Genomic DNA, 12,749 nt, shown 5'->3' with positions numbered 1-12,749 from the left:
TCCCGGCATCCCGTCCGGGGCGGTGGGTCCTTCTGGGCGGCTCAGTGGTCCTCCCTCTTCCAGCCTTCCGCACTGGGATCAGCGCCGTGGCTCTGCCAGCACCTCCCGGGCACCGCCGTGGGGCTCGGGAGAAGCTGCCAAAGGGGCCCTTCTGTCCCTTGTCCCTGTTGTTGTCATAGCAGAGAGGGTTTTCCGTCTCCTGGAGGAGAAACGTCCGACTCGCTTTATCTGACCGTATCTTGTTTCCTGGCTTCTCAAAGAGATTATTTTGCCCTCGTGTCTTCTAAGGGACCTAGCCTGGGCTCAGCTGGTTCAGCCTGATGCTCCTCTGGAGCATTTCCCTGCCCGGCTGCAATAGCTGGTGCCCGGTGCTTCCCGGGGAGCCAGGAGGAGCTGCCGGCTTGCGTTCGCTCAGTAAATCCTGGGAAACTGCTTGCAGCCAGGATTGTCCTTCCTGACCTTTCTGACTGTCTCTTCTGAAACACGAGTCTTGCTCATCCTTCTCCGAGTATGGGTGACCACCTGTGGCCTTAGTCTCCTTTTAATGTAGACGAAGTCAGGTAGCTTCCCCATGACCTTCTTGAAGATGTTCTCATTTCTGCAGAGCAGCCAGCAAGGTTCACGCCTGCCGGTGGTTTCCTGCATCAGAGGAGGCTCGGAGACCTGTGGATCCCTTCCGCGAGCCAGAAGGTCTTCGCCTGAGCCCCAGAGTTGCAGAAATCACAAACAACTGCTGATAAGGTGATCTGTAGCTTGTAGCAGCTTCTTAATCTGCAGGCAACCACACATGCGCGCGTCTCGCCTGAGTTACAAGCTGTCCAGGGCTCCAAGTGATGCTTGTAAACTCTGTGAGCCCTGAAATGATGGACTCCGGGGTGTTAATGCTTCTGCCCTCTTAGTGCAGGAGCGCGTTCGCTCCCCAAATCCCAAGAGGAAGGAGCGGGTCCAGCGAGGCCATGCTGGAGGAGTTTGCAAATCCTGTAACTTCAGGACTGAGGCACCCAGGTAGATTATAAATACGGGTGTAGCTTGTAAACTCTATGAGCCCTGAAATGAGGGGCTCTGGTGAGTATTAAACTCTGCAGCTTTTACATCTGTGAGCCTTGCAAGGAAAGATTCCCATGGGTTCCAGGTTTTCCACATTTCTCCCACAGCCCCTAACCCCGGGAAGGATGGAGAGGACGGCTGGCAGAGGGTCTGGATGCCGCCATCGTATTTTGATGCTCAGAGGAATTCTGATGCTCGGAGGTATTCCCGCTGCAGTTTCTCCGTCCTGCAGCACGTGTTGGCTGCTGCAGCCCTGTAAAAGCTCTTTGGTACCTCCGTTTACCAGAATGGAAACCTTCAAGTCTTGAATCCCAGGGAAGCACCGGCGGTGCAGGACAGCGAAGAGCCATGGGCTGTGGTGTGCCGGAGCTTTATAGCTCATCGCTGGGTGAGTGGTTCAGCTCCTGGAAGAGCTCAGCTCTGCGGAGTTTACAAAGTCCACAGCCCACGGAGCTGGGTGGGTTCCTCCTCCATGGATCTTGTCATCCTGACGTGGACCGTGCATCCCAACACTCCAGCTCACGGCTCAGGTGGAGCGGGCTTTGGGGAGCAGAGTGACTGTGGCTGGGACGAGAAGGTGGCTCAATTTAGAGGTCGGGGGGCTTGGGGGGGATTCTTCAGATTGATTTAGGCTCTGAACAGAAGAGCCTGAAACATAGTCAGATAGAAAGGCAAACTTTATGCCACAAAAATGCATCTTCAGTTGCATGTGGTTGCTTTAATGCTCACACGGTTCTAGTTTTACATGCCGATCCCTTTGATAGGAAACATTTTAATAGACGGAGAACATATGGGAAAAATCATACCAAATCAGATGATAGATATTATTTAATCTGGGCAGGCAAGCCCATTCTAAAGGGACAAGGAAATTTTCATTCCAGAGGGGTTATAAGACAGTCTTTGAGGTTGGGGAGAAGGCGCTTCTGTGTCTGAGCAGAGACCTGGCATCTCCTGAGGTCTCCTAGGTCTGCCCCAGGAGCTCAGATAAGAGCTCTCTGCACTCTGCATCCCCTTCTAGAAAATGGGAACTTTACCAGATGGGGTTTGCAGATAGCTCCTTCAGCGTGGGGCACCCCATTATACCCATATTGTGGGTGCACATGGAGACAGGTCCAGCTTGGTAGATGCTCTGCAATCGCTTAGTGAAGAAAAACCCCCAAAAGACCCGGTGCGGCAGCCAGAGGGAGGCTTCGAGCAGCAGAGAGATTGACATAAAATCAGCCACTGAAGCTTTTTTGGGACATGTTGTTTGAATTCAAGAAAGCAATCAAGGAGCACAGCTTGGAAATCTCTAACCATCCTGGACAGGAGCCTGCAGGCTACCTGGACCCGCAGGAACATTGCCATTCAGTAACGCTCTAATTATTAACAGGAAATTTTGTGCTCCTGCGAAGTAAACGCTGTGGGAGTAACAACACTTCAGCCCCCGTCTGACTTTTACCAGCCTCAGAAAAGAGGCGGGGAGAGAGGGTGTAGAAATGGCCCCAACTGTAATGAAACCAGCAGCTGGAGGGCAGCATTTATGGTGATAAGAAGCGGGTTTGTGCACCCCGAGCCCCCAGCCAGGGCTGGGGCATTGCCCCCTCCTCTGCCCATCGACTTTCCCGTATTTGAGGGCTGGTACCTCCCTGCAGCCCCCCGTCAGTGGGCAGCGAGGTGGGGTGCCGGGGCGGCCCGGGATGCTCTGCTGCGGAGCGGTACGGCATCGGGGGACACCTCCGTCCCCACGCTTCCCTTGGCACCCAGCCCTTACCCCTTGTTTAAATTAGAGCTGTCCCAGTGCAGCTTCGAATGGATTACTCTGGGCTTCCTTGGATCCCCTCTTCGTCCTCAGAGGAGGGGGAAACATGGAGATACTTGTCCTGTTTTCACTCCAGCCAGGAAACAATCAGAAAACAGATGATGATGCCAGTTGCTGCAAGTCAGCAGCGAGTGATGGGTGTGATGAACAGCTCCGCGTTAATGTGTTTTGTTAGGAGAATCGTTTCTGTATTGCTCATCTGGGTACCCAGCAAGATTTAAATTGAGATGTCGAGATGTGATTGCAGTAGACCTTTTAATTGGGTGCAGTTTTATCCGTCATCTGCAATCTCCCCTGCTTCCCGTCGGAGTGCCGGTGTTACAAAGGTGGGCGCTAATGGCAAATATATAGGAGTCGTCCCTAATTATTTTAGCAGTAGGAAGGAACTTTACGGCTGCCCGAGGTGCAGCCCTGGGAGCAAGCAGCTGCGGGAGCGTGGTGCCCTGCTCAGTAGCAGGGTTTGTATTTTAGTAGTGAAGCAAAGCAGGTTTAAATGAGCATTGACATGACTTTGACATTTTTATATTGTGGGTTATTTTATGAACTTATCCAGCAAATGCGGCGATGCACTCTGCAAACAGGGACCACAACGCTGGAGGACCAGGGTGTTACTCCTTCTCTTGTCAGCATGCCCTACATCAAGCGGGACCAAACCTCCCGAACTGAGCAGCATGGTTAGCCTCCGAATGTGTTTCGCGACACTGATGAATGCTTCTTTCTGCACTGTTTTAAAATCTCCTTTTCTGTCAACTCCCAGGGCGGCCAGAAAACAGATGCGCTCGTAGCCCCGCTAATAAGCTGTGGAGCAGAAGGAGCAGCGGCTGGCTGGGGCAGAGGGATGCTGGGGGAGCTGGGGCGGGAGTCCTAAAAATCTCCCAGGCAGAAATACTCCATAGTTGCTCTAGAAAAGGAAAAAAAGAAAAAATTCCTGCTTTTATTACTATTCTTTCAAACTTGGTTGTAGACAGGTGTGTGGAGCGCGCGGGGGCAGTGGGAAGCACACAGGGCGGGTGTATTGTGTATCATTCCGAAATTGCATCAAGAGGAGCCCGGGAGCTCCCCGGTGCTTCGCTCCAGCAGGGTCGGCTGCATCGCTGCCTCCGGCTGCAGGCACCCCAGGGATGGATGGAGCGCTGGGATGCGGGAGCTAGCCAGGCTGAGCAATCTTGAGCTGATTTCTCCATGCAGCTACAGAAAGGCTCAAAAATTCCACTCCCAGGGGACTGTAAATAGGGTCCGACACCTTTCTGCCTCCGCCCGGCAGTGGTACCAGCCCCTCCTGAGCAGGCTGTGCTTTGTTTCTCTGCAGGTGGATCCGAGGGGAACACTTCAAGTACAAATTCAGCCGACCCGGGGGAAAGCATGCCAGCGAGGGGAGGTGGTGGATTCGGAAGAGGATCGGCCCTTACTTCCCCCCCCGTCAACCTCCAGGGCCTGAAGAAGTTTTACGAAGACAGGAATTGGCCGTACCCCGTGCGGGACTGATGGAGGAGGATGAGCAAGGTCAAGAGGGACTGGCTGGGGAAGAGGGAGAGCAGTCAGCTCCCTTACAAACCACATGTCTTGGCTCTGTCTGTGTTTTTTATCCATATCCTTGTTTACACATATTTTACAGAAGGTTCCCAGCCAACCTGTCCACCTGCTGTTGTGGTCTGGTTTTTCTCATCTTTCTGTTTCTTTCTGTTCATCCTTCTCGCCACAGCCTCGCCTGATGATTGATTTCTTTTGCCAGGCTGCTCCATTCAGAAATTGTCAGCTCTAGAATTTGGGAAAAAGGTGAACAAATACTGTGATTAGTTTTGGGTAGGTGTTGGTGTTGCTTTCCCCGACCCATTGCATTGTGTGATGGCTGCAGAGGCACAAGGGGAGATTTCGGGGTGGTCTCCTGCCTCAGCCAGCGGCCCCTGAGGCTCACAGATTCCCTGGGGTCCGGCATCGGGCAGAGCAGCCGGGTCCTGCTCTGCAGCCGGCTCATGTGGAGGTGATGCTGGCCAGGCACGGAGCACCGCTCCTCCATCCCATCCCATCCCATCCCATCCCATCCCATCCCATCCCATCCCATCCCCATGTGCACCGCCAACACTGAGCCATCAAAACTGCTTTATTCCCAACACAGCTGTCCCCACGCTGCCCTTGCTGTCACCCTGAGAAGGACCCGGTCGTCACCTTCTCACCGCAGGTTAATGACTGGACTGAGCTATGTGTCCTGCCCGCCGGGCACGATCTGGCTGTCCCGCAGTTCATCCCCAGGGCAGCATGGCAAGCCAGGGCTGGGCAATGCCCCCAGGCTGGGCAAAACACCCTGGGACCTCACTCTGAATTTTTCCTGTCCCTCCTGTTTGCTTTGGGGTCTCCCCTCATCGGTCTGTGTTTAAAATCACCCCAAATTGTCCCACCACGTGGGTTTTGCTCGGTGAGCCCAAATCACAGTGATGGGAGGGAAGCGAGAGCAAGAACGTGGATGGCGTCTGAAACAGCCAGCCACTGGCCGGGGTAGTTTATAATAATCGATTGCTTGTTAGCACATTCTGCTGCACACATTTCTTCTTGCAGGGGAAAAAAAAAAAAAAAAAAAAGATCAAAGCAACCTGTGTAACGCATAAAACCCCGTTGTATCAGGCTTGCCTGCAGAAAGCCGCAGGTTTACTGTGAAACCCGAAATAGCTCCTTGCTGGAGCTGCCGTGTGGGCTCTGTGACTCAGCCCCGAGGACAAGCGCAGCCCTGTGCGGCCGCTCCATCCCACGTCCCATCGCTGCCGATGCTCGTGGGTCGCCCGGGCGGCAGCGGCCAGGTTGGAAAGGCGGCCGGAGTCAACAAGTCTGCCGCCAGCCCCACCGCGTTTAAACAGGTCTTGTTTTAAGGGCTGGCAGCGCAGACGCGCTGGGCTGAGCCTTCCTGTTTGCTTAACCTGGGATTTTTATAACTGGTGCTTTTTGTCAGCGGCCCCAGGGCTGAAATCCGCCTGTTTGGGGAGCTGGCGGAGTTTGGTGCCGGAGATGTCTGACCGGCCGGTGTTCGGGAGAAGCCGAGCATCCCGCGGGCACGGTCCAGCGCCGCCGGCTGCACGGCCACGCACCCAAGCAGGGGAGAAGAGCAGAAAGGGTCTTGCCAGGCTTTTCCCCCTGGCTTTTTGCAGTGACATTCAACCTTGGCCTCCCGGGGAGGAATTCCAGTGGCCAGAAAGCTTACAATAAGGCTTTCAACTTTTCCAGAACGAATTCAGCCCAAGCCGCAAGCGAAGGGAAAAGCGTTGCTGTGTGCCGGGCTCTGAAGCGGCTCGGTGCTCGGGGCAGAGCCGTCCTCCCCGGGGGCCACCAACCCCGTCCCCGGGGCTCGTCCAGCTGAGCCCATCCCCAAGCGAGATGTGCCAAAAGCAGCCAGGTGCGGTTTTGAAAGAAAAATGGGTCCAAACTGGGAAAACCAGCAGGTTAAAGCTGGCACTGGCGCTGGCACGGGCTGTGGATGCGGGCACAGAAATGCCATTTTACACGTTTCTTCCCCCTTTCTGACCGCGTGTACCGAATGGGCACCACTGAGAGTGGATTTCTGGAAAGGGATTAAAGCAAACAGCTCTTGAATAACCAGCAGGAGCTTCACTCATTTTTTGTTTTTTTCCGAAAGCGTTAAAAAGAGAAAACAGCAGCAGCCCCGGGAGGGCAGCCCAGCCCCGGGTGCTGTCCCCCGGTGCCCGCCCTGGCGTGGCTCGCCGGGGATGCTCCAGCTCCCACGGGGCCGAGGTGACGGGCGATAAATAAGGTGAGTCCTGGGTGTCACAGCACTTGTTTGCATTTGAGAGAGTGCCTGGTGTCCTGTCCGAGGCTGATTACCAGGTCTGCGAGAACACAGCTCTCCCTTCCCTCTTCCAGTGGATTCGAGGGCGCGTTTGCACGGGGCTCCCTCTTGGTTTGTGGTTACTTTTCCTGCCCGGCTGCTCCATCCCTGGCGGATCCAGCTCGGGATGGCCGGAGGGAGCGAGAGGACCCTCCGGTGGCCTCCTGCCTGGGAGCTGGGAGACTCCCGAGGTTCTGCGGGGTCCCGGGAGGTGCCCGGCTTTGCCAGGGATGAGCCAGCGGGCAGGGAGCGATGGCTGGCAGTTGGCACCCGGGAAAGCCGTGATGGCAGCGGAGGTGCAGAGCCCATCGCTCGGAGCCGCCGCGCTTCTGCAAGGCATTAACGCTCTTGGCCAGGGACCGGGAATGTCCTATATGTTACCAGGTCTTTTTCGAACCAAGACGAATAGTTTAATTGGCGGGGCTTGGAGCAACGTATAGAGCGCTCCAAATTGTAAATAACATTTATGACTCAATTGTGTTTTCCTAAATACTTGCCATAGTTGGAAACCAATGCTCTTCTGCGAACAATGGAAGAACATTTTGTTCCGATTACCATGCGGAGGGATGAGGGCGAACGCCGCGATCCTGCATCTCGCTCCCATTATCGTCCCTCCTGGCTCGGCCGACCCGCCGCGGGGCTGGGGACGACGGAGGCCAGGCTGTGTCCGTCGAGATCGTTCACGGGTGGGGGTTTGTGTCACCACGGACGTGGGAGATAACGGCACGGCTTCACGCTGAGTATCTCCCATCTATGTGAGCTCGGACGCTGCCTGCGCTTACCTCATTGCCAGATGTTATTTGAAGCATTTTATTTATTTTTTTATTTTCTTCTCCCACGGCTGAAATTGAGCCCTGGAGTCGGATGCACAGAGCAAGGCTGGACCCCGTCCCATGGCCCCGTCTCACCTCTCGTGGGACCTTGGGCAGGATTTTTTTCGGCAGGTGAGTTGGCCGAGAGCAGCACACGCCATCCATGTGTTCTCTGGCTTGACGGGATTACGGAGCTTCCCACGAAAAGGCACTTTTCACCTTCCCAGGACAGCCACGGTCACGCTGCAGAGCCCGTGTCCCACTGTCCCCTGCCTCCTCGGGGCCGACCCCGCTCCCGGGCAGGGGCTTTGCCGCAGCAAAAGCCCATTTAGGATCCCACCTCCGTGGCTGCACCCATCCCTCCGCCGGGTATCCCCGCCTTGGGATCCTCCACGCAAAACCAGGGGATTTTAAGTCGCTGATAAAAGTGACTTTGCCCGCACAGGCGGGCAGCCCCCTGCGTCTCCGTGGGTGCCAGGGAGCCGGCAGCTTCGGTAACAGCATGGGAGGGAGGGTGCCCCCCCCAGCATGGTGATGGATGATGGGTGACGGATGTCCCCCAGGCATCCCTTGTGGGCTGGTCACCAGCAGCAAATGGTGCTGGCCTCCCCCCTCCCCAATTTAATTAATTTCTTTTGGTTTCCAACCTCTGGGTCAGGGATAATAGAACCCAGACCAGCATTTCCATTCCTGTTTGCTGCGCATTGTACTTGTTAAGCTTTTTTTTTCTTTTCTCTCTTTTTTTTTTTTTTTAAAAACAAAAATTCTCGCTCCGCTCCGGAGCACTGGCTGGAAGATAATACACATTCAAAGGCAATGAGGAAGGTGCATGCAGGGGATTAAATTAGAAACGTTTCCCTGGGACAAAATTTTAAAAAAGAAAAGAAACAATTATTTAGAGGGGGTGAGGAAATCGGAACCACATTGTGTTATCTGTTGACTAGAGGTTTTCTGGGAGAGGTTTTTTTTTTTTTTTTCCCTGAGCTATGCAGTGGAAGTAAAACTTTGTGGCGTTCCCAAGTCGGTGCGCTGTAAATCCATTGGAAAGATAACTCTGTCTGAGGTCTGCTGCTGCCAAGCTCCTCTTCCTCAGATGTCTTTGAAGAGGGGACAGGGACACCCACCAAGCACCCAGCAGAGAGGATTAGGGTCCCAACACAAACTCCGCCAGCTCTCGGGCGTGGGGTTTGAGTCCGTCAGTCAAACCAACAATTGGCTGACCCCCCTGTGACAACTCTCTTATCTTGGCTGTGTTTTCCCAGCTCATTCCCTGATCCGGAGCCTGATCTAATCCTGCTCCCTCCTAATGCTTCTCCATGAGGTCCAACTAGGTCCCAGAGCCACTAGTGCCTCCCACCGCAGCCGGGGGCATCTCGGGGGACGTTGTCCAACCAAAAATAAGCAGGTTTATTTTTTATTTGCTTTTCCTAGTTGAAAGTTATTGACCCTTGGGCTATTACGAATGCGTCTTCCGAAAGGTGCGCTCCCCTGTCCCAGTGCGTGGCCGTGGGTGGCTCTGCTGGGTGCTCAGGGCAGGGCAGCAGCCGGCTCGCCTCTCCTCCAGTGCATCACCCGCAAAATCACGGGTGGGGAGGAAATACGCGGGAGAGGATCCCGTGTGCGCGCAGATTAATCGACACCTTTCCTCCCCCACTCCTGGGCAGGGTCCCCGCGGGGAAGAGGGGATGCCGGGGGGGGGGGGACGGGGCCGCGGGGAGCCCCGGCGGAGGATGCTCCGGTGTTTGCACGGAGAACGGTGGCATCACGTGGCCCCCTCCAAATGCGTCATGCACGTGTTCACCGGGGACGGCCGGGGCTCGGGGCACGCCGCCTTCCCCCCCGCTGAAACCCCAGCGTGCCGCTGCATTCAACGCTCGCTCGGTGACGGTCTACTTGCAGCGGAGCCTCGAGCCCTCCTGCGTGGAAAGGTGCTCCCTGCTCCCTGCCCACTGGCTCGTCCCAGCCCTGGGGCTGTTTGTCCGTGAAGATGGATGTGGTCGGGTGACTGGCGTACCCAGAGTTTCCTCCGTGGGTTTCGGAGGGTCCCTGCTGGGGCGGGGGGGAGTGTTTTCATCCTGGAGAGGAAAGGCTGGAGGAGACCCTACGTATCCTCCTGGGGAGAGGAATCACAGGCTCGAGGATGCTCGTGTTTAACCTGCGCTGAAGGTCGAGCTCCTGTCCCTGCACGTGGTGGGGACATGCTGGCTGGGGGACCACGCCGGACCTGCCAGCGCTGCCCCTTGCACCCTGGGTCCTGCCCTGCTGGCAGCTGAGTTTCCCTTCGTGGATGACCAAACACAACGGGTTCCATTTCCCGCACATCCAAACCCCACGTCCCAACGCGCCCTGGAGTTGCTGCGAGTTCCCAGGGACGGTACCTCAGGACAGGTTGGCCCCTTCAGCTTTGTTTTATACTGCTGTAGATTTTTTTTTTTTTTCCTGATGTCATTGCAGGGGTTTTTTTACTCCAGCAGCCCTCCGACCCGCTGCCGGGTCCCCGGGGGAACCCGCTCTGCCGCACACCCAAAGCCAGGTCTCCCCAAGGCGAGTCCTGGGGATGACCACCACCACGGTGGGTACCAGCCCCGTGATGCCAGCCAGTGGGAGGTCTGGGCTGCAGGATTGGACTGACTTTTTTTCCTTTTAGCCGAGATTACAGCGTTTTGAGAGCATGAGACCCCCCTAGCAAGCACAGCTGGGTTTGTATTTCCGCACGTTGGCCGCTGGCTGCGGCGGGGTCGGATCCTGCAGCCTTGGCCAAGCTCATCTGGGCTGCTCTTCCCCCGAAAAAGGAAGCCTCCCCGGGCTTCTTTTTTTAATACCCATATAAATGTCTATTCCTGTTGTTGCTGCTGGGGAACACAAAGCGAATATATATGGGCAGATGGATTTTAGCTCATCTCTTGCACACAGGGAATGGCTAAATCGATCCGTGCTTGCATAATTTGGGAATACCCAGCAGTGTGGCTTTCGGAGCGAGCTGGAAGGGCCGATGCCCATGTCAAGAGGAAGGTGGTGTGGGAGGCTGGATCAGACTGTCCGCGGTCCCCAGAGGGGCTGGCTTCTTCGGTTATTTTATTATCCTGCCCACCATGTGAGGCTTTGGCTCAAACTTCATTGAATATAAAGTTGCAAGGGCTTTCAAGGTTTTATAGATCATCTACCTGTCTCCGAGCCCTCCAGGAGAGCTGTCTGCTGGTGGTAAGATGGAAACCTGTGCTGTGTGTTAATGTGCAACATGTTTACTCTCCCACAGGAATTTAAGATTCAGCTGGAAAATCTTTAATGGTGGATTTCTATTTGGAAGTTCTGTTTTCCCATCAGGGTTTATTTCTGCTGCAGGAACACAGAGGAGTTCCCAACTCCATCATCACCACACTGGTCACTGGGCCCTGGGAGGACCTCTGCCCCTCGCCAAACCCCTTCAAACTGACAGCCTTCCTTTAAAAAAAAAAAACCCTCTAGGGTTGGTGTAAAAACCCTAAGATTTGGGGAAAAAAGTCATTCCTTCCATTTGATTTTTTTTGAGATCCGCCCAGGTTGCTTTTTCAAACCTTTCTCTGGCTAAAAGCGTGGATTTGATGCGTGTTTTGGGAATGCGGCCCCTGCAGCGGGGTCAGCGGTGAGGAGCTGCCGGAGAACGTGAGCTTGTGCCTGTGCGAGGTCCTTGTGCGGGGCTCACGAGGCAGTGCTGGCATTACCCATACTAGCAGCTACAATGCACCAACCCAGAGATTTCCTTATTCCTGAACCATTTATAAATGGTAGTTATTTGTTTTTAAGTAGCCAACCTTCAGTCTGGGAGTTCCCGTAGAAAATACATGTATTCGTATACCTTCCCTGCTCCCAGCTGCTTTTAGAAGCTGGCTTTACTTTAACACATATTAAAGGAAAGGGCTTTTTTCCTTCCCGGTAGATTAAGTCTGGCTAAACAATTCAGTGTGAACTGCTGGGCATGAGGCAGAAACCTGTAGGCTAAATTACCCAGCTGCTATAAGTTTAGACCAGCAGGGATGAATTTCAGGATCGTATATTAGTTTTCATTTAATCTGATTATTCTGGGCTGGAGTTCCTGGAGGGTCTTCAGGTTATTGTCAGTCAAAAGAATCTTTAAAAGCTTCCATTTGCACTAAACTTTTCCCATTAGAAGTCTATTTTCATTATGGATCAATTTTTATTTTAATGAAAAAATTATTCTCCCAACCCCCTGCTTTTTTTTTTTATCCCAGCCAGGGTTAAAACTGAAGCTGCAATGGGGTCTTGCCACTCAAAATACCATTTTTCTCTTTTGCTGAGGCCGTTGACTTGGTTGAAGGAGCTTGGGCAGACGACGAAGGGGCAGATAATGTGGAAAGGCACCTCCTCTGCTCCCAGCGATGCTTCCTGGTACTCGCCTCCTCATCCTCAAACCCTTCCCTCACTGGGAAAACGCTTTAAGTGGCTTGAATCCTGGGAGGATTTCTAGCTCAAAAGTCTCGGAGACTAATGCAGGACTAATTGATCTTAAAAGCCCCTTGCTGGATGGCTCGGAGTCGCGCTGTCAATTCACGGGCTGGTTTCTATCTGCTGCCGCCTCTCGACTTCCAGTTTGGGGAGCAGCGCAGCCTGGCAGGGGGGTCCGGTGGGAGCTGCCCCCCAGGGCTGGGAAGGCAGCAAACCCCATGTTTTGTGCTGGCGAGGACATCCTTGTCAGGTCTTTCTTTTGGGTAGGAGTGGCAGCTTTGTGGCACGGGGAAGCTTCAGGCTTCCCGGCGCTGAGCTGAAGGCACCTGCCCGGGGCATCCATCCCGCCTCGCTCCCTTGCTGCAGGAGGGATGGCAAAGGGCCGAGAACCCGTCCCAGGGCTGTGGTAGGAAAAAAACAATACAGAGATATCCAGAAGTAAACCCCAAACCCGTGTTCTTCATTTATGCAGGATTTTACATTGGATGTGCCAGTCTGAACTTTCTGGAGTCCACATGCCATCCGTGCTGCTCCAGTAGGCGATCCCAGCGCTGACCCATTGGGGGACCAGGACCACACCAGCCCGGTGCAAGGCTCTGCAGGAACATCCATGTCCTGGTACCTTGTCACTGCCTAAAATCCTCTGTTTGCTCAGGTTTTGCACGCAGGCAGGTGGGGAGGAAGAAGCTGGGCTGCGGTGCTGAATCGTCCCTGTGCGAGTTGTGCCCCAGCCACGATGCTGGACACCGTGCGGGTCCCCCCCGATGGCATCGGGGTTTTCCATCCTGCTCTGCCTCCTTCTTCCCCCAGAGAG

The 12,749-nt window shown here is 54.6% G+C and overlaps 1 protein-coding gene across 1 annotated transcript in view; it reads left to right on the top strand.

Annotated features, from left to right (window-relative positions):
* LMF1 (lipase maturation factor 1) overlaps positions 1–4,484 on the top strand; it is a 205,963-nt gene extending 201,479 nt beyond the window's left edge. Inside the window, 2 exon segments of the mRNA XM_030001566.2 lie at positions 4,158–4,260; positions 4,262–4,484. Coding sequence (XP_029857426.2) covers positions 4,158–4,260; positions 4,262–4,333 — 175 coding nt within the window. The 3' untranslated portion in view covers positions 4,334–4,484.
* Positions 4,485–12,749: the final 8,265 nt, after the last annotated feature.

The sequence above is a fragment of the Aquila chrysaetos genome, chromosome 25, assembly GCF_900496995.4.
Source record: "Aquila chrysaetos chrysaetos chromosome 25, bAquChr1.4, whole genome shotgun sequence".
Taxonomy (NCBI): Eukaryota; Metazoa; Chordata; class Aves; order Accipitriformes; family Accipitridae; genus Aquila; species Aquila chrysaetos.
The sequence above is the reverse complement of the archived record's forward strand: the minus strand, read 5'-3'. Positions and strand labels throughout refer to the sequence as shown.